The 27,976-nt window shown below is 25.9% G+C and overlaps 1 protein-coding gene across 4 annotated transcripts; it reads right to left on the reverse strand.

Annotated features, from left to right (window-relative positions):
• LOC101240989 (transforming protein p68/c-ets-1) lies at positions 1-27,926 on the reverse strand. Of its 4 annotated transcripts, none has more exons than XM_065788065.1 (3): positions 27,740-27,926; positions 1,976-2,220; positions 1-1,330 (listed from the first exon to the last, which is right to left on the reverse strand). In XM_065788065.1, exons 1-3 carry the CDS (start codon positions 27,757-27,759, stop codon positions 1,104-1,106), a joined length of 492 nt encoding a protein of 163 aa, XP_065644137.1. In that variant the 5' UTR covers positions 27,760-27,926; the 3' UTR covers positions 1-1,103. The 4 variants fall into 4 exon arrangements, with proteins under 4 accessions (XP_065644137.1, XP_065644134.1, XP_065644136.1 ...); XM_065788062.1 differs by lacking the exon at positions 27,740-27,926 and adding an exon at positions 25,791-26,249; XM_065788064.1 differs by lacking the exon at positions 27,740-27,926 and adding an exon at positions 8,092-8,243.
• Between the last annotated feature and the right edge of the window lie 50 nt (positions 27,927-27,976).

Genomic DNA, 27,976 nt, shown 5'->3' on the forward strand with positions numbered 1-27,976 from the left:
TAATCTACTTTTCTCGTAATTCTTCTTATATATAAATATATATGCCTGTATATTACAAAACTTTTTTTATATAAACTCAAATATTTTCAGCCTTAAAAAAAGTCCGTGATAATAAATTATTTATTTTTTAAATTACTCGTGTTTCAATTATATTACTCTTTAAACTATTATCTTATAGTGGGGGGATTTCAATTTTTTAAACTATTATTTAAGATACTATTACAGCAGGGTATGCAATTTAGTTTAAAAACCCTTTACACAATTATTGCTTTAGGGGGTTCAAAACTATTATATTATTCTTTAAATTATAATAAACCAATAACAAATCTATAAAAATTTTACCCAAAAAAACCCGATGAGTACCTTTTATATTTGTACAAAATAAAAATACTTTGAAAAAAATAAATAATTCAATTCATTGATGTCTCACTGCCTCAGCGCAACGAATATACAAAACCAAAAAAAGAACGATAAAAAAATATTTCTCTAAAGTTTATAATAAAATACGTATAATATTAACAATAACAAAAAAGTAGTTGAAAATAAAATAAAAAAACTTGTTTTTATTAGAATATTTACTGATTAAAAAAAAATGAAAATTCAAATAACTCCTGAATTTACGTCAACTACTGAAGTTACGTCATGAAAACGCTACTACAGAATTCTGATATTTTTATATTTGCAAACTACTTTTGGTAATTGTAAAATTAGTAAACAACTTTTATTAATTGTTAGCAAGAACTCGAGAATAAAATAAAAATTGCAAATTCTATTAAATAAATCTTTTTGAAATAAATTACATTCATAAATAATACTTTGTGTTCAGAAATAACTTTCAATATTTTTGAGGCATTTTAAAATACAAAATAAATAACATTTAATGACGAAAAAATTTGAAAATATTTTCGTATTTTTTTTTCTTTTCTGAAGTTTCGCAAAACCTCCGTGCAAAATTTGGATTCTACGTTTGCCTTGAATAATTTTAATTTCATATATGCATTGTTCATAATTTTCTTTTAATTAGCGAGCCACGTATCAATTTGCAAACAGCTGAAAACAAGTTTCATATCTTATAAATTCGCAGTAGATTATATAAATTTGTGTCACCTGAATTTATCTTGACATAATGCTCTTTGTAGTCGACTTTGGAAGTCATGATACAATCTTTCTCCTCCGTCTGGAACCCGATACAAAAACATGCTAAGGTCCATTAAGCACAACGCTTTCCCGTTCATTTGGAAACGTTCTATACATAGGTTTCGTAATTTAAATGTTGCACAACCCCATTGAACCCACCTTAAAACATCATTAGAACTCCATTCACGGGGGTCTGTAACAAAAAGTGAAAAAAACGTCATGCTTAAAGACACATAGTTTGAAGAAAACATATCTAACAACAACAAAATAGTTTTTATTGTTTATGGTCTGTTAAAAACACTATATTTACAAGCATTATATAAATAAAATGGATCCTGCTTATAAATACAAATGGATTTTAAACTTCCTTTCCTATTAACGAATACTTTTGCAGACTGACTCATACGAAAGGGAGAAGTTTGAGAATAATTTTTGAGACTGAACTATGCGAAGTTAAATTAAACACAACAATATTTCAAGAAAACTAGTCGAACCTTAGTTCAATAAGAGCTTTGTTGAAAACTTTCAAGTTTTCAAACGGCTTCAATTTTTATCCCAACCGATAATTAAAACTGTTTGCATTTATAATCACAATTTTTATTCTCTTTTAATAGCATTTTAAACGGTAATTTATTTTACAGATTTCGCAGGTCTAATTTTTGTTATAAAAGACTGACTTATTTTTATATATTAAGTTCTAAGCAGGGCCGGATTAAGTGTCTGTGGTAGTTGGAGATGTTGGGTTGGGACTTGGGAGGCAGATCTAGTTTTTTTCTTTTCTTTTTTGTGTGAAATTCTTAGTCCGGCCTTGTTTTTCACAATATCATATTATAAATACCTAGCGGAATTGGTTCATGTCTTTCTTCAGTATTTGGTAAGTATCTATTTGAAAATAAAGCGTCGTTGTTACTATGTCTTTCTGTAATGGCTGGCATTTGTGAAAAAGGCTGCTGCTGTTGATAATATTGGCTTCCCCCTTGTCCATGTGGTGAAGGATAAGAACTTTGTTGTTGCCATGGTGAATGAGGCAAACTTGATGGTAAAGCTGGTGTTTGATATTGAGGTGGTCGATTGTTTCCGTAACTGAAAATAAAGATTTTGGGGCTTACTAAATATATATAAATGTTTATTTTAAGTTAAAATTAAAAATTTTTTTTGAATATACTTTTCAAAAAACAGAAGTAATATCAATTTAAGTTGAAGTTTTATAAATATTATTATAAACACTTTGCGGGCGTGTATTTATAAATATTATTCTAAATACTTGTGGGCGTGCATTTTATAAAAATTATAAATACTTGCTTTGCGTTTTAGTCACTCCCATTATATATATTTAAATACTGCAATTATGCTTACTGATTGACTTCAAACTATTACATTACATTTTACCCCAAACAATATTCAATGGATTTGGTTTTCAAGGTTTATAATCGAACCAAACCCATCTTTTAACGTATGACCTCTTAATTACGCTTATCCAATTTTTCAGTCTACATTTATAACTTTGATAATAAGATAGTAGCGTAAAATTTATAACTTATTAAAATTATAATAAATGAACTATAGTTTATTTTTAAATATATACTTCTCAAATTCTAAGTTTAATTGGTCTGACAGTAATGTAACAAAACGTAAGTAAGCTAAAGTTGGAGTGAATTTGTGGTGCTGGTGTGTGTGCGATATTAAACAGAATAATTGTTTAATTAACTAAGAAAATTTTAAAACGATTTACACATAAACTTCATAACACAATTTCTTATTGACAATTCATTTTGCTATTGCAATTTTAGAAACCGGAAATATTATATTCATGTCTTTAAAATTACTTTTGTATTCAAGCAAAGCATACCTTTCGTCATCTTTTTTCCGATACGGCCAATAAAACCCAGTCTTTCGAGAATTTTTCATAATTCATTTAAATTGAAAAACATATAGTTTTAGTTTTTGCCCACGACACGTAAATTTTTAAAATCAACTTTCTACTAACGATAATCGAAGACAATTTGTATAACTAATTTAAAATCAATTATTTTAAAATAGGAAGTTTTTTTTTGACAAAAAATTTGCACGCTTCACGGTGTCTATGCATTTAATTGGAATAGAAGTCAATGTTCGTTTTATAAATACAATATCCAACCACGTTACTAAATGCCTTTTTTAATACGTCTTTTCTTATTTGATATTTAAAAAAAAAAACACTTTTATGTTGAAATAGGACTGACGTAATTTTTGGTCTATTTTTAAACGACTAATTATATTTGTTATAAGATTGGTTCATTTATCTGTTACTGTATTATTATTCAAGTGTGACATTAGCTTGAAACCTGGTAACAACTTTAAATAATAGCTGAATGTTAATCCGTGAGTGATAAAAAAAAACAAAAATCAGAACAGAATGAATATAACTCATTTCGTCGAATAATTGGTTTTAAAATTTAAGACACTAAAAAACTAAATTTTACTAATTAAAAAGTTTTATAATAGATGATTTTGCTTATGTTTAGAAATAGCTACCAATATACATATTTAATGGTAGATCTATATAGGTTTGTTGGGCTAACAAATAAAAACACCCATATTTTTTATTTTTTAAGTAGAAAAAAATATTTATATATTATATATATATATATATATATATATATATATATATATATATATATATATATATATATATATATATATATATATATATATATATATATATTTAACATTTAAGCTTTCAAAACATAAAAAAACGTATAAAAAAAACGTCTCAAATTTGATTGCTTTATTATTTTAATTTAGCTTTTTTTTATGACACACATTTAAATTTTCTTTTTTAAATTGAGGCACTTTTAATGTTTCTAAATTTAAGTAACAAATATTTCTAATGAAAAAATGATAAATTAAATCTTTAAACAGTCTCTAGGGAGTTTGAAGCCAATTATTTTCTAGATTCGACTCTTGAGAAAATGGTGACGTCTTGTATAAGTTTGAGTTGTAATATTGTTGTCCGATGAGAAAATTTCAAGGATTAAAAAACGATTCATAAATTCAGGTTAAAATATCTTATATAATTTTTTTTCATATCAATAGTTTTTTAAAGATGACACATTAGATTTTAAAGATTAATCTTTAAATACTAAAAAATCTTTAAAAAACTGTTAATATAAAATCATTAAAACTTTACTAATAATACTAGGCGTGTTAAAACTTTACAAGGTAGTATCGCAAAGCAATACTAGGCAGATTAGGAATCAAAATTTTTACTGTAAAATTTTCTTCTGGGTTTATTATTATTATTATTATTATTATTATTATTATGAATTTGTCATTTTTTATCATTTACAATTCTTTTACAAGCTTCATAAATAAAATATAAATAAAATCATACTTACTATATTTATCTTCTATTTTTCATAAAAATAATATATATATATATATATATATATATATATATATATATATATATATATATATATATATATATATATATAATAAGTATAAATAATAAATAGTAGTTTTAATACATGTAAGTTTGACCAGTTGAAACAAAGTGATCAAATTTAGATGATCAAAAAGTCAAGATATGGTGAGAGGCAACTTTAACACGTGTAAGCGTGTGACCCCATCCGCCACCCTTATCCCACACTCCAAAGAAAGCTATTATCAACTTATAGACGGTTTTTTAAGGAAGTCAGATTGTCGACATTTGACACATTATAGACGGCAGATTTTTACTTTTGAGAAGACCTTTTTTTTTTAAAAAAACAGTCTGCATTTTTTAAAGATTCAAACCACCCCCTCTCCCCCCTTCTCCGCAATTCTTATTTAATTTCTAAAATTGCCGCTGGGTATGGAGAAGGGATCATGCCAAATGATTTGATGTGGTTAGGTTATGTTATGTTTTCTTTTAATGATGCAAGTTCATTGACTACATTATCATAATTGAGAAAATTCACCACTCTTGATTTAACTGAAAGTGTTTATAAATTTAATATATATATTTTTAATTATTCACCTCCCCAAGGCCGAGAAGGTCACTACAGTCGAGGAGGCTACTTTTTGTGGTTACAACCCTCTCTCAACTCTATAACTCCGAAACACGAACTTCGATAAACAAGGCCGCTGCGTAGAGAAACAAGTTGATTCAAACAAATTGTTTTTAACTACAGCTTTCCCATTCAATTAGGGCTAGAATCTTACTTCAAAAAATAAGCAAGCATAAGAATTTAAAATCAATTTGTTTGAAAGCCTTAAATAGTTCAATTATCCCAATTCGTATCATTGATGGTATCTTACATAACAGTGTAGTGGTAAAACGCTCGCTTCATGAGCGAGAATCATTCATGAGCGAGATCCACACCACGCCCCTAGCTGTACCGCGCTCACCTTGTTTTCTGCGTAGCGGCATTGTTCAACAAGATTTGTAATTTTGAGTTAAAGAGTTGAGAGAAGGTTGTTTTACAATCAAAGTAGCCTTCTTGACTGTAGCGGCCTTCATGGCCTTGGGGAGGTGAATTAACATATTAAAAAAAAAAAAATCGCTCTTTATTTGACTGTAAAGGGAAGGAAATATTTTTTTTTTGGCTGACCATTTTAGCCACTGTGTCATTTTAAGGAAAGTGTCAGTGTATTTATCAGTATTTCTCATCTTGATTCAGAGCTTTAGAAGAAGTTAAAGATTTTTTGAACATCCAAAAGCAAAGGAATTTATTAACATCGTATTTTTAGCTGCATATATTCAGACTCAGAATATGAAATGTACAATGAACTTAATTGCATCATCCAACCTTTTTGGAGCAATGTCATTGCTTTATCCTCTGCAATCTTTATGTCTAGAACGTCATTTTAAAATTTGTCTATAACTTATAACTGTTAAAAGCTAGTTAAGGAGGCCAGTTTTTGACTTTTAATAAAATCAACAAAAATTTCTGCAATTATGCATTGATCTGAACATATCAAATAATGGGAGATATCTGCGTTGCAATCAAGCATAATAGAAAAAAACATTAAATTTTTAATTCTCAAAGTTTTGAACTGAATCACCGAAAGGATCAATCAGTTCATTTTGAATTGATTGAGGAGAAAAAAATTAGGGGAGAGTAGGGTATTGGCAAACACCTAAGCGGGAATGCGAATTAAAGACACCATTTATACAAAATTGATCATATTTATTGCTTATCAATTAGTTTAACTATTCAGTCACAAACCCTCAAAAGCAGTTTTTAAATATCTTATTATCAAATAAAAATTTATGGCAAAAATAAAACCTTAAGTCTTAAAATTATATTATGCAACAACAACAAAAGAAAGGAGTGGCTTTATTTCCTAGAAGCTACAACAGAATGTTACTCTAGAAAAAAGTTGCATAAAATTATCAAAAAAGTTAAAAATTATAGTAAACAACATTCGCAGCTTCATTACACTACTGCTCGTCTGGAACTGAGCATAGGATCCATTCTTAGCATGTAAAAAGAAATTGTCGAATTTATTTTTCTACAATGCTGTTTTGACCATGTTTGGAGTTACCCCGCGTTCGCCATTACCCCATTCTCCCCTAAGTTTTATTTTTTATTGCCTTAATTCCTTGCTCAATTTAAAAATATCTCACACGGTTCACAAATAACATCAGAAGAACCTCTTAATGTAAGGATGTGCCTGGCAAAGAACAAGACTGAATCAACAGTAGCTTTAAATAGGTTTTGCTAAAAACTATATAGTTTTATTCAAAATGGTGGATTTAATATTTACAATGATTTACAAATTTTTTTTTTAATTAATAATTTTATTATTTAAATCCAGGCAAAGCAAACTAACATTTGTTTTACTATTTTTAACTATTTTAAAATGTAAGAATACGGACCCTCCAGTTTCAAAGATGATAATTTCCGCCTTTTTTTAGTAAATATTTAACTTTGCAATGACTCAACGAATAAAAAAAGTTAAACAATTAAAGAAAAAAAAAAAAAAAAGAAAGAAATAGGAAAAAATATGATATATATTTAAAAAGAAAAAAATTTTTATAATACTTACTTTATATTACTATACTATATATTATTATAATTATTACTTCCTTTTTTTCTTTTTAAATATACAATATTTAAAATATTAAAATATTAAAAGAAAAAAAAGAAGGAACGTTTTTAAATATAAATAAATCGTAAAAAAAAAACTCAAAAAAAGCTCGAATATAAAAGTATAAATTAATTTCAACCATCAAATGGAATTAATTCAAGAAAACGAAGTTAATAACATAAAAAAATAAAAAGTATATCATTTTAAAGGTTATTAAAGAATTTTAGAAGTCATTTTGTTATTTAAATTTATATGTTTTAAAACAGGTTTTGAAAAGGAAGTGTGGGCACCATTGAAAGCCATTACTTTTACTGGTGTTAGTTAAAATAATATATATATATTAATATATATATATATATATATATATATATATATATATATATATATATATATATATATATATATATATATATATATACATAGTACAATTTAGTTTTGCAAAGCTAAAAAATTTATGCTTTGATCATTTTAGCCGTTTTTAATTAAAAAAAAAAATTTATATTTTATTTTTTAACGAAAAATGAATTAAAAGAAAAAGCTGAAAAAAGCTTTTTTATGTTTGTTAGTTTGTGAATACCTTTTTTATAAAAAAAAGTTCTAAATTTTGTGAGTCTAAAAGGAGAGTTTTGAGTTTTAAATAATTTTATAACTTTAACTAGATAACTACATGGCATTTGTTTATATATTCTGTCTTAAATTTTAATTTTATTTACATTTAGTTAAACGAACTTTACGGGAGCATCAAAAGTTGCTCAGCCGTTTTAGTTTTCTTTCTTTTTGTTTTTTTTGAAATAGATTTTTTATACTAAACAAGTTATAAAAATAATTGTATATAAGTAAAAAAAGCAAAAGTTATGCAAAATAGGTTAAAAGTGTTGAAGAAAAGTAGACACTCACCTTTGGTATTTTTGAGTTAATGCCATCATTCTTTTATTAAATTTTTAATAAAATTTGTTTAAACTATATTTAATTTAAATTATTTATAAGAATCATAAAAACTTATGGTTTTTTAAATATATCTTACGATTTCATTAATACACTTTTTATAAAAGAAACAACAAAGAAGGAAGTGTGACGTCTATACTTTTTAATTAGAGAGCGTCTCCTTGTTAACTGAAGATTCGTTTCCGCTATACTTAATTTTTGAATAACATATGCTTCCTTTTTGTAAATAATATATAATATATAACGATTTATAGTTCTTTTGTCATTTTGTTGGTTAAATTTATCATCATGATTTTAAACCAGGCTTAACACCAGTCAGTATCGTTTTATAATCTTTTGTTTAATGCAGCCAGGCGTTTATACCTTTTTATTCATGAATGCTGAATAGAAAAAACATTTAATCAATTAATGCGTCGAGAAGCCACATAATTAAAAAAGAAAAAAGAAAAACATGGATTCAGTAAAAGTGTGGTCAAATTAGTTTGGTACAAAAAGACAACACAGCCATTGACTAAGCTTGTCACACAATGAGCTAGATTTGCTCTTTAAATTAGAGCTAATTTAAGCACTGTTCTTGCAAAACACTGTTTCATAAGCACTGTTCCTACAAGTTTCCTTAAAACGCGTTTTATTGGAAACATTGTAAATTATGCAACAAAAAAACAACATTTAAAAAAATAAATTTGTTTTGTGAAAAAATAGCATACTTTTCTAATATGATTTCTTAAAAGAATAAATTTTATAAATTGTAATAAGTTTTAAAATTTAAGCGTTTTTTCAATTTATAAATTTCAAATCAAGAACCTTGATGTTAATGTAAGCTGCTGAAAAAAATTTTAATCATTTCTTTCACATATATATATATATATATATATATATATATATATATATATATATATATATATATATATATATATATATTTATATATATATATATATATATATATATATATATATATATATATATATATTTTAAATTAATCGTTATTCAAAGGCATATTTTCCATTTTAAGGCATTCACTTTAAAAATTTAATTTTCATTAATTTTTAAGAGATTTTTTGCTGAATAAAAGATTTATTAAAATTTTATCTAAATTCAATGTTTTTTATTCTTATTTAAAGTTTAATCTAACAAAAAAGACAAACGGAACTGTTGAGCGGAAGATGAAACCATTCATTTTATAAGCAACTTGAATTTGAATTAAAAAAATATCTTCTATTGTGTCAAAAATCAATTTAAAGTTACACATTTTGATTTGTAAGACAAGTATTATCAGAGAAAAATAATTACACCCCAATAAAGAAATAGTAAAAGTTTGAAGTTTAATATTTATTTGTGTGAGTCGATTTTCACGCATTGCTTAAAATGATTGAAACCAGAGATTCCCAATCATCTGGCTACTTTTAGACTATTATTAGATCTTTCCTTTAAATGCTCAGACTTTTTTAAAATTTAATAAGTTTAAGATGTTGCAATTACTAAATATATTTTTATAGATCGAGATTGAAGGACTTTTCTGACGCCCAGTCGATTCGTTTATGATGGTCATAATAATGTGATGTAATATGTAATATTGTGATGTAATATGATGAAAAGTAAGAAGTTTTATAAAATCTATTTTAAAATTGTTTTTACTAAAATTATCAATATTATTAAAACGACTAAAGCGGTAGCCCATTTGGTTGCATATCTGAATAAAAAAAAATAAACAACTTAATTGTTTTATTTGCGCTAAATATATTACTATAACCGCTTAAAACCCTCTTTAAGTTCAATATTATTTAACGAGTAATTATAATTATTATACTATTAGCTATACTCAATTTGTTGATTTTAGAATAATGTACTTCCCGATATGATATCTTTGGCAGCCCTTATACAATTGTTATTACTCAAAGTTTTCATTAATGACTATTTCTCAGGATAGAATCTATATCTATATTTGTTAATTGAATGTTTTTAAGCTTGAAATATATAACTTATATGTATCTTTTAAACTACATAAACCAATAAGGCAAAAAGAGGGGTGGGGGTTAAGTTATGCATCTAGTTAATGATTTATGAATTTTTTAAGCTACTCTATAAAGAAAAAAAAGACACTTTTGCCATATAAAAAACTGTGTAAAAAAATTTTTTATTGAATATAAAAACTGTGTAAAAAAATTAAATAATTATAATTCAATATGAACATAAAGCATATTTTGCCATTTTTGAGTAGTATCTATAGTAGGGTAGACTGGGGCATGTCAGCCATAGAGGCAAGTTGGCCCAGTTGAGTTTATAAGATGAGACGTTTTAACAATCTATGAATCTAGGTGAAGGTTGGTAGTGGCTTAACACTTTTTCTAAAAAGAAATAAGTTTATTGAGTCATATTTGGAATTGTGACGTCTTTTAAAAAGAATTTGAAAAGTCGAAGTAAATTTTGAACAGTTTGTTAGACGTGTTTACACTCACTGGTGTTTGACGGTACAGTAATGTGTTAGTACCAAGTTTAAAGCTTATAGTTTAAGAATTATTTTAGTATTTAACATAACACATTATCAATTGATGTTTTAAGAAAAAATTGCTAATACTCTAAATATAATGATGGGGCAACGGCTCTACGCAAACGGAGTGGGGTTCGTTTTCCCAGGTGACATGACTTAACAAAACTTTTATAAATGTATTGAAAACCAAATACACTTTTTATAACGTTTTTTTTTTTGGATAGTATAGGGTCTTCTCAAACCTTTTGTATAAAAAAATAAAACATAGTTTCTAAAACATAAAGTTTCAGAAAAAAATGTGGGCAAACGAGCCTCGGTCTACCTTAATCTCAAATACCAAAAAATCTTTTTTGCGTTAACTTAAAAGCAAAAACGCAATTTTTAAAAATATATTTATATTTCCAATTGCCTATATCTTGCAAGTGTATAGTAAACTACTTTTAGCATGTAACAAATTAGTTTAAGATTTTACACAAATTTCAAAAAAATGATTTTTTATAAGTTTAACAACCATTGCGAATAACTTGATTCCTAGGACTTAATACTTTTCACCATTGGTTTCACAGTAAAACTTTGTAAGATAATGCAAACTTGTTTGCAAACCGAAAATATCCCGAGTTTTAGGCCGAAAGTGAAACTGCTTCTTTTAGCTTTGGCAGTTCAGTTATCTTTCAGATGCATAATCTTAGATGTTTTATTGATTAATAATAACTTTTAACCACCTTTTGATTTATTTAACTATTTTTTGAGCTTTATAAGAGTGTTAACAATATTTGTAAAAAATCTTACTGGAATCTTATAACCAAAGATATTATAATCCTAGCAACTAAATAACTTTTAAAATGAATGGTAATTTTAAGGAATTTCTATTCATTTTAAAAAGTTTTATATTTTTAAATAATAACATTTAAAGTTTAAAGATATTTTAAATCTTTTTCAATTTTTATTGATTTCTTAATGAATATAAAATTAAATTTGAACATAATTCAAATATTTAAAAATTAAAATTGCATAATTCAAGAAAAATTTAAAATGTTTTGCTACCAGCAAAATATCTTATAATTTCATCAAGACACGGAATCATGTTTTAGTTTAATTAACAACATTGCCTCTTAATTGTCTATTTCTATATAGGCAGCAAATGTCAACTTCAGTAGTAGACTAACCTGAAGATATGTTCAGCGATGTTCAGTTATCTTATTAAAGCGTTTAATCTGAAAGTAAAAGTAATTGTAAAGCGGCTGAGCGTTAAAAAGTACCTTGCAAAATTTGGCGTAAATACAATCCAAATCATTAGAGTAATGGATACTGCAAAATTTACATGGGTTCATAATTCATTTTAATTGTAAACTAAAAGTTGTAGTTTTACCGCCTGCAAGTTTTACGCTTGTGTACGCGTCGTAGATCCTTAAAATTATACTAATACAGCTTTGGGCGTGTAAAGTTATCAACAACAACAAACAAGAATTGCATTATTTTATCATCAAATCTTTTTCATCAGAAATAGATTTGATGATAATATAATACAGTTGCATCTTTTAGCGATTCTTATAAACTTTGAAATAAAAAAACAAAATTTATTCAATTAAATAACCATTTGGTTAAAAATAATATTCATTTTATATAATAATATTTATTGCTTAAAAGCTTTCACGTTTAAAAGTTTTCACCTAAAAATTCAAAACGAGTATTTTTAGATTTAGTATATATATATATATATATATATATATATATATATATATATATATATATATATATATATATATATATATATATATATATATATATATATATATTTATATATATATATATATATATATATATATATATATATATATATATATTTATATATATATATATATATTTATATATATATATATATATATATATATGTGTGTATATAAATATAGAACGTCTTTAGGACGTCCTAAGGACTGGTGACGTCTGGAAAAGATGGGATGAGATGATAAATATTTTAAAAATCTTTAGTTTTTGCGAAATCCCGAGTCATGGAACGATAATATTTTGCCAGTTAATTTTTTTTCAGCATAAAGATTTATTATCTGCATGAGTTTTTAGTTTCCAAGCCATCTTGCACCAATCACGTGATCAGATGACAAATTCATAAGTTTTACATCTGATCACGTGATCGGGGCAAGATAGCATTAACATTTTTGTGCCCAACTTTCCTTAATTTTGACTCTCAAATACTTTTCCAAAAGTATTGTAAAATAAACAGGCGCTGCAAAAGGCTATTCTTTAATTAGTTTCACCCATGGTGTAACACCTGTGACCAACAACCCTAATTATAATACCTTTTTGAAACGAAAAGAAAAACTTATGCACAAAAAATCACGTTTTTACAACGTTTAAAAAAACCAATTGGATTTTTTTTTAGAGTTGTTGTAAAAAAGGAAAAACAAACAAAAACATATAAAGAACATAGTAAACATACATACAAAACTTTTTTGGAATGTAAGTTATGCGATAATCCTACATCAATATGCAATTATACTAAAAGACGCAGTAATCCCATACATTATCTTTTCGTTAATCCAAAAATAACTTAAAAGGATATTTTTTCACTTTTTTTGCGGTTTTATTATTCAACGCAGTCAAACTTTTTTAACCAAATTTGTTAATCAACTGTTCAAACATTTTTAACCAATTGTATTTTTCACCAATTCAAATTTCTTTAACCAAATGTGTTATTATTTTTTTCTTTTATATAATACATATTATTATATATATTATTCAAATATAAGTTTCCTTTCGTAAAACGACTTTATATTTTTGCTTTGTTTTTGCTCGAATTTTCTCTTAGCAGCAACGCTATGCATGCATTTGCCATACATTGAATAATGCATATGCATGAAAATTGTTTTTTTAATGCATATTTTAAAGCATCTTAATTATAAATCATTATAACCTGTAATTGCTAATATTAAATGTTTGTTCATGGCTTAATAGCAGACACAATACCTTCAATATATATATATATATATATATATATATATATATATATATATATATATATATATATATATATATATATATATATATATATATATATATATATATATATATGTATATATATATATATATATATATATATATGTATATATATATATATTTATATATATATATATATATATATATATATATATATATATATATATATATATATATATATATATATATATATATATTAATTTAGAAAAATAATTACGTTTTTCATTTGAGTTTATATCAGAAATCTCAACAAAGTTAAGAATTTATTAGCTAAAGCATCTGAGAAAAAACCTTCGGAAGCACATTTTAAACTTGCTGTGCCTGTATTGAAATATTCATTTCATTATTTACAATCAAGTATTATATTAAAAATGCAAATAAACATTGAAATAAAAAAATGTGTTCAAGATAATGCTAAACTTAATAGAATTGCATGAAAGAAGTTTGTCGACAAAACTGTGATAAGTACGCTTTGTATCCATTCAGTCGAGTGTTATTGTTGAAAATGATGTACCATAGTGTAAAATTTAAAAAAAAGTTTCAACAAATGATAAGTCACAAAAGAAAAAATGAGTGTGGTTTAAATTTATGTTGCACCTCAATGTGCAACCCAGAATGAATAGAGTTAGGTTTAACCTAAGCATAATCGAAAGTTAAGTGACGTTAGTAAAGTTAGCTACAAAAGACGTCATTCAATTGTTTAATAGACATTCTGTCGTTTTTAGGCCAATGCAAGGCGTTCTTTATAGAAGACTCCAACACCGTTTCGGACTGAAGGCTTATTTAAAAAAAATTTCAGATTAGTAAAAGTTGTATTGCTTGGTAAGATTAAACATACAATTAGTTAACAGACTGTTTGAAAAAGTTCCTAATTTATTATTGTAAAATTAGTTGTTAGAGGTTAATTGAAAACTTTTTAATAACTTTTAAAATGCTTGTTAAGTTGAATAAAAATATTTTCATTTGAGATTTTTCATATAAGAGAAATATTAGGTAATGTAAAAGGAAACAATAAAAATTTTTTTTTGTACTAAATAGGAAAAAAAAGCGTTTACATAAGCTTAATTTCTTTGAGTTTAATTTCTTTATTACTTCTGGGAGTGTGAAGTAATGGAAAGCTCTTTTAAAAAATGTAAGCCTGTGTATGGTATTGTTTCTTTGAAATGAAAAACCTGTACAACTCTGCAATCAATGTAAACTGTTGAATTTTTCTGCAAACTCTTTAAACTAATAAAGAAAAAAAGATGCAAAATAAAGACCACTGAGATAAAGTGTGAGATTACCCAGTGGGCACGCGATCGTCCGTAAGACGTCTCCTGAACGTCCGAACGTCCTTAAGACGTTCGACAGACAGCCCCTGGACAACGCATGCCCATTGGATGTTAATTTTTCATAGCACGTAGTTGTATTACCCCCAATTTCTTCAGAGGAACACTTTTGAACATAACCATTGAACAAAAATACAGACAATAGAATATAAAATTTCTGTATTTATACAATTTTTTAGACCAGCTAAATTGTAAATAATATCAATTTAAATCTTTAAGACATAAAAGACAGTTATGGCTATCATTTTCTTCTACTTCAACATTTAGCTGTAACATTAGCTTAACATGTTGAATACGTACTTTTTCAAAAACTGATTTAGCGGTTATAAAAGAAGTACCACCTGATTCTTTTGATTCACCTGACATAGACTTTCTTGGTTTTAAGAAAAATTCTTTAGAGCTGTAATTGTCTCTTCACTAAATACTTAAGCAAAAAGTAAACAAAAGCTCACTTTTTGGCTTTCTATTGGTTTAAGATTTATTGACGTTACAGTCAACCTAGATAACTTTAATAATTGCTTTTTTTCAAATTAACTAAATCTCTCTAATTTGCAATGTAACTTATTTTTTAAGTTAACTAAATCTCTCTAATTTGCAATGTAAGTTATTTTTTAAGTTAACTAAATCTCTCTAATTTGCAATGTAAGTTATTTTTCAAGTTAACTAAATCTCTCTCATTTGCAATGTAAGTTATTTTTTAAGTTAGCTAAATCTCTCTAATTTGCAATGTTATTTTTCAAGTTAAATGGTTCTCTCTAATTTGCAACGTAAGTTATTTCATTAAAAATAAACTGCAACTGTCCAAGTTTTTTTAGACAGCCTATAATTTCTTATGCGCTTTAAAAGATGAAGATTTTGACATAATCGAGGTTTTCTATCTACTCTTTTGAATTTAGAAGAAAGCCTTTGGTTAACTTTATTTCCATCTGTAATAATCGCAAATACTTCACCATTACATATAGAGCTTTCTATGGCGTCTACAATTAATTTGCATTGGTCTAGAACGAAATCTGATGTTGTACCAGTAACTGTTAAAACTTTTGTTAAAAGTTTAGGTCCACCATAAAGACATTTGACCATAAATATAAATACAGTAGTAACTGATTTCGCTGGATAATTAACAGCTTTTCCAAAAGTATTTCTAATTTGATATAATAATGCAGCTTTTACATAAACTTCATCTATTATTAAAATACAATTTTTTTTTTTTTTAAGTTTCTTTAAAAAAAAAAGAACTTAAAAAAATAAACCATCTTGAGAATTTATTTTTGAAGTAATACGAGTCAGAATTCGAATACTTGGCAACTGATAATCATAACACAATTGATTGTAAGTGAAACAACTTGTTTCAAAATATTCAAAATCCCTGGTTACTATATCAGGCAAATAAACACCTCAGTTTACAGAATGATTTCCCATTACACTTTGATGCTCAAATAATACTTGCGTTTTATGGTCCCTCATCTTTAACTTTTAGATATCTGAGGGCTTTGTTTAAAGCTGACTTTATACTAAAGGAAGTTATTCTATTATTTAAAAGAGGGTTAACATTACATTTTGAACCAAAATGAAATGCTTCGAACATTAAGCTTTGAACACTTTCAAGCAGAAAAAGTGGAAGTCCACACTTAAGTTCTTTAGATTGGATGAAAAAAGAATTGTTTTACTTCTAAGTCATCAAATTATTTTCAGCAGATAAGTGTTTTTCAAATTCTTTAAAACTTAAGTTATCAATTATTTTATACTGCTTCAATTCATCTTTTTGGATACTACTTTTTGAAGGCGAAGTTGTTTTACACTTTTTTGACGGTGGAGAGGAGAGACAAATTTTAGAGATATTTGAAAACACTGAAGGATGAATTTAATTTATCAAGACATAAAGTAAACTCATCATCATCTGTAAAACTACAGCTTTTTTTCAAAACGCCTTCGCTTTGCCAAGCGGTGCTTTTTACGTATTTCGAGAAAAACGCAAAAAAACAAAATAAAACTTATAGTTAACTCTTTGTAAAACGTTTTTTGAAACCTAATAATTTTTTGAATTTTTTCTCAATTCTTCAAAAATATTTACTCAATAACGTTCTTTTGATTTTTTTTTTCCTTAAGGCATTTTTTAAGCCTAAAAAAATAAAAGCACTTTTTATTTTTTAATTTTTAGAATTTTAATCGATTCGATATCGTGTATATATGAGGCGGACGATGCGAAAAATAGATTTTAATTATTACCAAATCTGAATCGAGGTAAAAAAAATAAAAAACAAAAAGATATACTCTTCATATCTTCATAAATGGCGGATAATTCGAAATTTTGCTAAAATTTCGAATTATCCGCCATTTATGAATTACATGTTTCTGACAAAAACGCAAAAGACATTAAACAATAACTTGAAAAATATATTTTTTGCATTGTAAGTGGAAGTGTTTTTTTTAAACAACCTCATTTACTGTGCTTTGACAAAAAAATAAAAATAGTTAGGAATTATTACTAATTTTGACAAAATAAATTGTTAATGTTCTAAAAAAAAAAAATTTATTTCTTAAATCGACGTAGAAAATTTGCTCTTTAGCGGTGATTTTCATTGAACTGAAAGCGCTTTTGAGTATATGGTTTAACTAAATACCGCGAGGAAAATTTTTTGATATTTTCTGTTTTAGCTAAATAAAACATTGCGTAATTTATGGACATAAGTGTTATGCGTCCATTTCATTAAAAATTAAGCATAATTTACCGAAACTTTTTATAAATTATTTTTGTAAATGAAAGTCTAAAAAATTGAAAAAAAAACAACTTTTAAAAATGGAGGTCCAAATGTTGCAAATTTACGATTTTCTTATTTAAGTGAAAAGAATTTTATTCAGTACGAAGTCTGGATGCCTTTTACGACGTTTTACAAAAACACCTTTTATTACACATAAAATTGAAAACAAAAATAGAACAAAAAAAAAATTAATTTTCTTTAGGTAATTATCTTAAAACAATTTTTTTTTTTTTTTTGAATTTCAACCAGGCCACTTTCTTTAATGCTCATTATCTTTTAAACTAGTTTCATGACTTGGTACCTTTTTGCATCGTGCGCCTCATTTAAAAATAATCTGTTAGACTGCCACTTATAGCCTCAACCAGCAAAAGTTCTCTTTTATCTAAAATACTAACGTTATATAAAAAATTTAGTTAATATTCGTCTTTACTTTTTTTTTTACTCGTGTCTAGGTAGACATAACAACTTTTGTAACAAATTTATTTGTACAAAGTTGTTATGGCTACAGAGATGCAACAGCCGTTATTAAAAAATAACTAATGTTCTAAAAGAACTCATGCTAAATATCTTTCAATCGGATAAACGTCTTTTGGCTTTTCTCTCTAGTTGATAAAAAAATATTAAAACAAGGCATTCCATTTTTAAATTCCATTACCAGCACTTTTACAACTTTAGGTGTTTCATAAAAAAATGAAATTGAAAAAAAAAAACTTTCAATATCTTATGTTATTCAAAAATTAGATAAATCGATAACTCGTAGTAATATCGAAAAGCTACAAAGTTGCGATATCTAGATGACAACATGTCGTGATAAAATCGCAATATTACAAGTTCAATTACCACCATAATTACTATATCCAGTTCTAAAAATTGAATCTTTTAGGACGTAAAAGATAAAATGAAACAATAATGTGAGATAAATAAAATCGTTATAAAAATCACTATAAAACAACCTAGTCGCTAGCTCATTTCCCACCGGGGGTGTTTATTTTACGGTACTTTTGGTAGAGTTGTCAATAGTTTCTAAAATTTTATAAAGCTGCAAACAGGAAACGCATTGTAAGTCATCTTACCCTGATCACATGACTAGATGGCAAGTTTATAAATTTTAATTTTTATTACAAATTTACTTACAAAATGAAAACTCATGCGGGCAAAGCATCGTTAGGATAAAACAAACATACTGAAAGAATTTTGTTGCTTTTTGACTGACATTTATGCAAAAACTTAGATAAGCTTGTATCTTTTTTTGCTTAAAATAAGTAAAAAGGTTACTCCAAGCGAAAGATCAAGAAAGGGTCTAACAGAAAACAAAATGAGGAAACCTTAAAAAAGTCTTCTTCAATATCTCTAAAAACGAACAAATGAACTTTTAAATTTTACGCGTCTCTAGCAACCTCCATGGCAACGGGTAATATTTTTACTTTGTCCATAAATGTTCGGCAACATACTGTTTTTTCAACTGGAAAAAAAACATTTTAAAATAAGTTGATTGTTTAGTTATTTTTTATTATTCTTTTTTCCATTAATCAGAATATTGGTGAGATTAATATTAATTTTTGTACTTCTCATAATTTACTTCGATAAGTTTTTAAAAACTACTTAAACATCTTAAAGTCAACTTATCTGTTTATTATATACTTTAAACCTAATACTTTCATTGAGTAAACAATGTGTTATACTTGTTGATCAATATAGAAAGAAAAAAGAAAGAAATTTCTCGGAAATCGGTATACGATAGATAGAACAAACTAGATTGTAGACTAGAATTAACTGAAAATGCAAACAAAAATTTTTGACTCTCCACCTCATTGATTAATTCCGTCATTGTGGATATAATTATGAAAGCAGTAGATTTTTTTAATACAAAACAAAAGTTTATTTATGCAGTGCGCTCGTGTGCAGGGCCATACTGTTTTGAAAAGATTTTGTTATCTTATAGATCTTTATCCACCAATGGCAAATGGCGAAAAAATTTATGTTAGCACAACGTTTACTGAACACATCTCAATCAAACATTTCTCTATAAACCTGATCCTGGATCACGTGATATTTCTTGAGCTACTAAAGCCAATTTATAAAGAACTCAGCTCCAATGAGCTGCTTGAAAAATGTGTGCATTGAAAAATTCAGAACCATGAAAGTCTTTATTTGATGTTTTTTTCTACATTTTCAGGTTAAATGTTTCATGTTAAAAATTGGCAAAAGACATAAAAGAAAAAAATAAAGCAATAATGTGAGAAAAAAATCACTCAAAAGTTATTATAAAGTTATTTTTTTGTTAGTCGCTTGCTCATTTTCTACAAAGCCAAGGCCGCATATTAAAAGGCCAAGACCATGGCCAAAAGTTCCAAGGCCTAGAACAAGGCCAAGACCACATGTTACAAGGCCAAGGCCAAGAATAAGAGTTTCAAGGCCAACGCCTACGAAAACATTTTCAAGGCCAAAGACTTAAATTTTTGCCTTATGTTAATAAAGTAATAACGTAAAATAAAGAATGATTAATCACGTAATTAATTACGTAAAATAAAGAATGAAAACTTTTAGTTCTTTATTTTATGTATTTTATTATAAAGGCCAAGGCCAAAACAATAAACATCAAGGCCAAAAATTTCAAGGCTAAGGCCAAGGGCAAGGCCAAAAGTTTCAAGGCCAAGGCCCTTATTTTTAGCCAAGGCCAAGAACTAACAACTCTGAACATGTGTACATATTGAAAATCAAATGCTTTGTTTTAACTATATTTGGATATTTAAAATACTTTGATCTATAAAAAATATTCACAAAAGATTATTTATTGATAGATTTTGGTGTTAAATTTAACATGGGTATTTTTATTGAACCTTCTATTAACTTTTCCAATGATATTTTGGTATTGCTGTAAAGGTACATTTACACAAATATTTTATAAAAATACGTGCGAGAGACTTTTTTTAAAGTTTCCTTATTGTAGTGATTTTCCTTTAAAGTAATTTACTTTTTATAAGCAAAAAAATAGATATAAATTTTATCTTTCCTTCTTAAATACGCAAATTAAAATTTTCACTTAAATTCATTTATGTTAGCGATTTTAAATTTGCGATTTTTATCCAGAAAAAAGTCTGTCAAATCGAAAATACAGCAAAACTCAAACATTGATGTATGGTATATAAGTTTACATTTCATTAAAAATAAACTGATATATTGACTTCTCCATCATAAATTAGCTTCAAGAAAATATGAAATAAAAGTATTTGTTTTGCAAAAGTATTAAAAGACCATAAATTTGCAAGTGACTACAATCTAGTATAAAAACTACAAACTAACTGAAGGCCAAAATATAGCTGAATATTACAAGTTACTGCAGACCATTTAAAGACCATTTTAAGTTTTTCTAAACCTAAAAGTCGTTCTTCAGACGCAAATTTTTACTTAGGACAATATCAATTAAAGGTTTTCATAACTCTTTCAAATGCAAATATCTTAAATAAATATTTTAATTTCTTAACATTTTGATTCTGATTGTTTAACTGAAGATACGAAGGAGAAAGTGACCCAAGGATATCTAATAAGTGCTTTATGCCATTTAAATACATAAAAGAAAGCATAACGTTTTTTTTTAAAAAAAAAAAAAAAGTTTTCTTTCCAACAACAAATCTTCTGAAATAGCAACCTTACACAGCAACAACACATAATGTTTTAACAAAATATTTAACTCAGAGGTCATTAGACGCCATAAGACGTCTATTAGAACGTCTAATGAAGAAACGTCCATTGGACGTCTCCTGTATCTGAGAAAGAGTAACATAAAAAATTAAAATAAATAATTTTATTTGTTTTAATTTTTCAATACACATTTTGAATAATATTGTATTAAATAAACTGCACATTTTGAGATTACAGAGAGAGAGAGAGAGAGAGAGAGAGAGAGAGAGAGAGAGAGAGAGAGAGAGAGAGAGAGAGAGGTAACACTTCAAAGCGCTTTTTTCTAATGCAATTAGTATTTCTATTAAGATATTTTTAAACTTTACGTTCTGTTTTATATCGAAGTTCTTGTTTTGCTCGCAAGGACTTCATAAACTTATGAAGTCATTGCACTTTAAAACATAAACCATATTAATTATGCTCATATTGCATGGGGTAGTACCCATAAAAGTAAATTAAAGCCACTTTATTGTCAGCAGAAGGATATTACACGTCTTATAAATTTCAAAAATCGTTTAACTCACGCAAGGCCACTCTTATTTAGCATGAATGTTTTTAATATATATCAAGTAAATGTTTTTAATGTTCTTTGTTTTATGTTTAAATGTAAAACCAACTCATTTCCAGCTTCCTTTTTGGTTTATATTCTTTAAAAGAAAAAATATTCTTTAAGAAATGATAATTTTATTTAACAACCAAAATTTCAAACAAACTTTGGTGAATTTTGCATTTCTTTTCGTGGAGCTTTTTTATGGAACCAAAAAGTTTTAAAAAATTTTGATTTTTCTCATGAATGGAATTATTATATGTTCAAAAGAAAACTAAAAAAAGTAATTTTCTCAATTGAAAATATATTTATATACTTTTAATTATACCCAGTTTTGTCATCACTCATTTATATTTTGCTTTTATACAATATTGCTTTAAAGTTTATGTGAGAAACTATATTTAAACACCATTATTTGAATTTTGTTAAAAGTTGCACTGACATTATTTGTACAGTAGTCATTTATTATTTACTTGTTTACTTTAATTTTTATTTTAATTCGTAATATTTGTAAATAATTTGTATTACGAACGGTATATACTTTAAATATTGAATTTAATTTTGTAATAAAAAAATATATAAAAAGATAAAAGAAAACATAAGAAAAAAAAAAATAAAAAAAAAAATTAAAAAAAAAAAAAAATTAAAAAAATAAAAAAAAAAAATAAAAAATAATAAAAAAATTAAAAAATATAAAAAAAAAAAAAAAAAAAAAAAAAAAAATGTAAAAAAATAAAAAAAATAAAAAAAAAAAAAAATTGATGTATGTGAATGGATGTATCTGCAAATATTGTATGCATGATTCTTTTGGAAGTTAACCATCCTTTGGCAGTGGTTTAGCATTTTTGTCGTTGGAAGCGTAAACGTAAACGCACCAACATTTGATAAATTCTTCTACACAATCTTTTGGACAACCTTAAAGTGCATTTGGATGTACCTAGTGCAATCATATTCTTATTATTTTTGTTTATTCATTAATTAAGTAACAATGAAGATTAGCGTAATTGTAAGATACATTTGAGTAATAAGAATCAGTGATCGTATAGATGCGAGACGTATTTGTTTATCAAGAATATTATGATATTATTGTTTTCGCTTGAGTCATACAATTCAGAAGAATTGGTATTTTAATTTAAGCCATAAAGACCATAATTAAAGAAAAGTTTAAAATTTGTATTTATTTATATTTGTTTTTTCTAAAATCTAAATTAAGTTCAAAAGTCTTCAGCAGCGGTTCTCGGTGACAAGACCTGTATGGTCTTCTTTGAGTATCCGCGTTCTTTATCTTTATTTTTTATTATTATTATTTTTTTTAACGATTTCTTTGCATGTAATTTTTCTGATTGATATATTTGTAATTATTGTATTAAATATTGTAATAAAGAACAAAAAAAAAAAAAAAAAAAACCCGTTTGACTTTTTTTTCACTGTTGATATTTTTGGGGATAGTACCCTTCGAGCTAACCCGAAAAAGCCACCTATATGGGGTGATATTGGGCACATGTAAGTGTCCAGAAATTTTGGAGTTTTGAAATCCATCTAATAAGTCCGAGAAAAAAAATCAATTTTAAGTTGGAAATTTTTTTACTGTTTCGATTATTTACTAAACAAGCCATAAAATTGAAATGGGTCGTTGGAAATTCATGAAATTTTATGGTGTTGTACTTATATAGTATGGCTATCAATGTATAAAATTTCATGCAGATATCTGGCTTGGTTATAAAGTTATAGGCCAAAACGTTTTGCAAAGTCATACATTTTGACAGTGTTGGTACCAAAAGTTTTTAGTTTTGGTTAAAAATTTTTGTCTGATTGCCCTGGATTTTTGTATGTATACTCTAAATCTTAGTCTAGGTACTCTTTTAAGTGTTATGCTTACAGTAGCGGATCCGTATTATATTGTAATATAAACATAATATGGATCCGCTCAAAAATATGATCATAAATATGACCATTTAAACTTTATATGGTCATATTTTTTGAACATTAAGAGAATATAGTATAAAATTTAAAACTTATCAATGAATATAAGTTTAGTTGAAAATAGTAAATAAGACATTTACCAACTTTATATCTTATCAAATTAATTATTTTATGCACTCACGCTAAGTGGGCAAAAATGTTTGGACTTTTTTTTCCCAGGATCCATTCATCGCATTTTTTTACAAAGCATCCTTATTTGACTTTAGTATAAACATAAAAATGTTTGGAATTTGGTCCGTGTCAGGAAATCTCAAACACTAAAATCCTTGTGCTTATAAAAAATGACATTTACGATAAAAATAATAACTATGAAAAGAATAATCATGAATAACTAATATCAACAGTTCAATACTCACTGCACAGTTCATATTAACAATATCATTATTATTATATGTGATGTAAATATTATTTATATTTTATTTTTGTTACTGTCATTATTACGTATTATTGTTTAATATTTATCTGTAATATTTAATAATATTGTTATCATTACTGTTATTAATATTACTACTATAATCATTATTACTGTCATTATTATATTTAATAAAATATATTTTATTAACTCATTGCCCACACTTTAGGTATAAGTGGAGCGACCTTTTTTGGGTGTTATTGTACCCAGGGTCTAATCATAGCAATTTTTTGGAAAAAATTCTCATTTGACATACTCATAAACAAATTTAAGTAAGCAGTTTGCACAATTCCTGAAAGTGTCACATTTGAAACATCGAAAAATCCTGTCTACGCAACTGCTCGTAGCTCATTAAGTTTAGCTCCTAGCTTATAGTAAAAATTATATGCACTATTGAAAGCTTTTTTACTCTCTATAAATCTTAATTCAAAAAAAATAAGTTCAAAAACTTCTAAAATTTCAGGAAGAAGAAGCTTTATGAAGCTATGAATAAGAAGAACTTTTATGAAGTTATGAAGAAAAAGAACTCAAAAATTTTTATTACGGTTTTAGAGTATGGTTGAGTATCTGCTCGGAAATTCGATTTGATACGTTATAAAGGGAATATTAACAACTTGCTCCGTTTCTATAAAAGATAAAAACCTGTTGTTTTTTTTTGTACAGGTTATCAAAAATCATTTTATATGTTGAAATAATATGCGCTGTAAAAATCTTGATTTTATTAAGTTTGGCACTCAATCTAGAGTTGCAAGACATCTGGCAACTCTAGATTGTTTTAATGTTTTTCTTAAAAATTTTTTAGCTTTTTTTAAATTTACTTAACTGAATGACCACTTTCTACGTATCAAAACAACATTTCAAAAATTACTATAGCGAAAGATTTTATAATTTAGTGTGAAACAAGTAAAAGAGTTTAAAAAACTTACTATTCTTAACAAAATAATTTCAAATGTAAAACAAAATTATTTTTATTTTATTATTGTTTTGAGTATTTATTATTGTTATTTTTTTAATTTTACTAAGGAGACCGTTAGGTCTTTTTGTAGCCACTCCTGCTCAAATTAGTGTTGGTTCATTGCAAACTTTTATTGCAAATTTTTAACTTTCAACACAAAACATACTAAATCTTAATTTCATCAAAACCAGTATCACAAGAACTTTGTAACAAATACCAACAAAATCCTTTTAATTCATAAAGCAATAAAATGCTATTTTTATTAGGATACTAATAAAATAAAAATAAATTAAATTGCTAGAATTAAAATATAAATTTTTAATTTTTAAAAATTATTCTTAAATTTTTGTTAGATTTAATATCCTAATAAATGTTGCTTTTAATTTAAAACACAAATGTGCAAATATTTACAAACTGTATCCAAACATGGTAGGCAAAATCTTAAAGAAATTTTGCAGAAGTCATAGAAAATGCATGAAACATACCTGCATGATAAACAAGAACAATCGCTAGATATATTTATTCCTCCTTCTATAGTTTCTCTGATTAAGTTGTTTATAGGAACTCTAATGTTTGAGGCTTGTAATCCCGATGATGCTTGCGAACTTTTGAAACTGTAAAACGTTGGGCGGTATCGATTGAATGTCGTTGATAAAGATGTTTGTTGCGACTCAATAGGCTGGTGTGATAGTTTTTGCTCGGATGAGTTAATTTGAGAGGACGAGTATTGATTATCGTTCAAATAACCATAGGACATTTCAAATGTAATCCAATTCCAAAGACGTTTATTGAAATATTGGCGTATAAATAAATATATTTTTTCTTTCTTCCCCTATTTTCATTCATTCCAATTTTTCCCTCTATCTATTTAAATTTGATTGCTCTCATGCTTTTCTCGTTTTCCCGTAGCTTAAAACATTAATTTGACAATAAACATAAGTTTTCCCGACTCTGTATAGTACTTAAGATATTCAATAATGGCCTTACAATGTTGCGATAATAGCCATCATAATAGTGCTCTTGTTTAAATTAAAAAGATTTTTTATAACTGATTGATTTTATATTTATGCTATAAAATAGAAAAAACGTGGAAAAGTAAATCAAAGTGTAGACCTAATTGTAAATGTCAAATGCGCAACGCAAGTTTTCTCTTAAACATAAAAATATTTGACTAAGTGCTTTTAAAAAGAAAGATAAAGAAATAATAAATATTAGAAAGATATATTAATCGTTATAAAATGAAAGTTAAGTTTGATATTATTGTTTTCAAACACAGTTTGTTTAACAGATCATTAAATCGGATTTTATGGGTATAAAATTAGGGATGGTTGTGACTACCTCAATAAAAATCAACCTCATTTTTTAGATAAAATAGTCGGGAAAACTTGATAATGGTCGATCTATGTTTTTAGATATTTAACATTATTTTCATTATGCGATAAAAGCTTAAATGCTTTATGAACTATGAAAACTTTAAAAACAAAAGCAACCACCAGATTTTCTTCACGTGATTCGGAAACTCCGTCATAATGGCTTTCATAAATGCGCTTAAAAAATTTTCCTTAAAACTTTGCACTACTAAATATGTGTTTTACACACAACTTTAGTGATAAAATCGGGAATGTTGTTTGGTATCTAATAATTAAATCAAAAATATTTAACATTATAGCTATAAATACCAATCGGATTTTTTTTAATTGCAAAAATATTTTTATATAAACGAAGTTTCATTATAAACAAAACATTTTTGTACAAATCAGTTCATTAACTTAAGTGGCTTCTTGTTGTTAAACAGCGCTTTAATAATCGTTAAGAACCGTTGTTTTAGAATAAGTGTACAATTTTTTACTATTTAATTTGAAACTTCCTGTTGTAATGAATGAATATTGAGTGATTATGTTATTGTTTTACAAAGCAAAATGTTATTACCTTTGAGCTTCTTTAAACCTTTTTTTTTTATATATAAAATTAATAAACAGCGTAAACTATTTTTATTTATATTATTATTTTATTTTGTTTCAAAATACTTTAAAATAGTTTACATGTTCAAAAAAATCTTAAAAATAAATTTATTTGGTATTTATATACTGCTCAAAACAGTTTGTAAAATCTTTATTTTGAATCTATAAATACCTTGAGTTGATAAAATCTAACAAAAACTCAAAATTTTTTTTTTTTTTGGTAATCGTTAAGGATTTTTTAAACATTCTGCTCTGGCTAATTGAACTTTATTTAAATAAATATAGAAATGGATACAAAAGATAAAAAACAAACCATTTTGTCTAATCCAAAACTTTTTAAACAAAATAAAGTTAAATCATTTTTTATTACTTATATTATATATTTATTTATTATATTTTTTATATTTTTATGCAAAAAATAAGAAATAAGAACACACACAAAAAAAAAAAAAAAAAAAAACACACAAACTTACAAATCTTTTGAAGAATCCATTTAAAGTTTCTCGTCCTGCAGTTTACTGCTGGCGCAATAGTGCTTTATGTACTAAGCAATTTATTTAATAGTATAATATATTGGTTTTACAAGGAATCAACATGGCAATATGCTTTCAAAAAGATTTTTCATTATTGCTTTTCTATAACTTAGAATAAAATGATGCTCAACTTTCAAAGTCATATGAGAAAACTGCGCAAAAAAAAATATTTTTTGA

This window comes from Hydra vulgaris, chromosome 01, assembly GCF_038396675.1.
Source record: "Hydra vulgaris chromosome 01, alternate assembly HydraT2T_AEP".
In the NCBI taxonomy this organism is placed as follows: Eukaryota; Metazoa; Cnidaria; class Hydrozoa; order Anthoathecata; family Hydridae; genus Hydra; species Hydra vulgaris.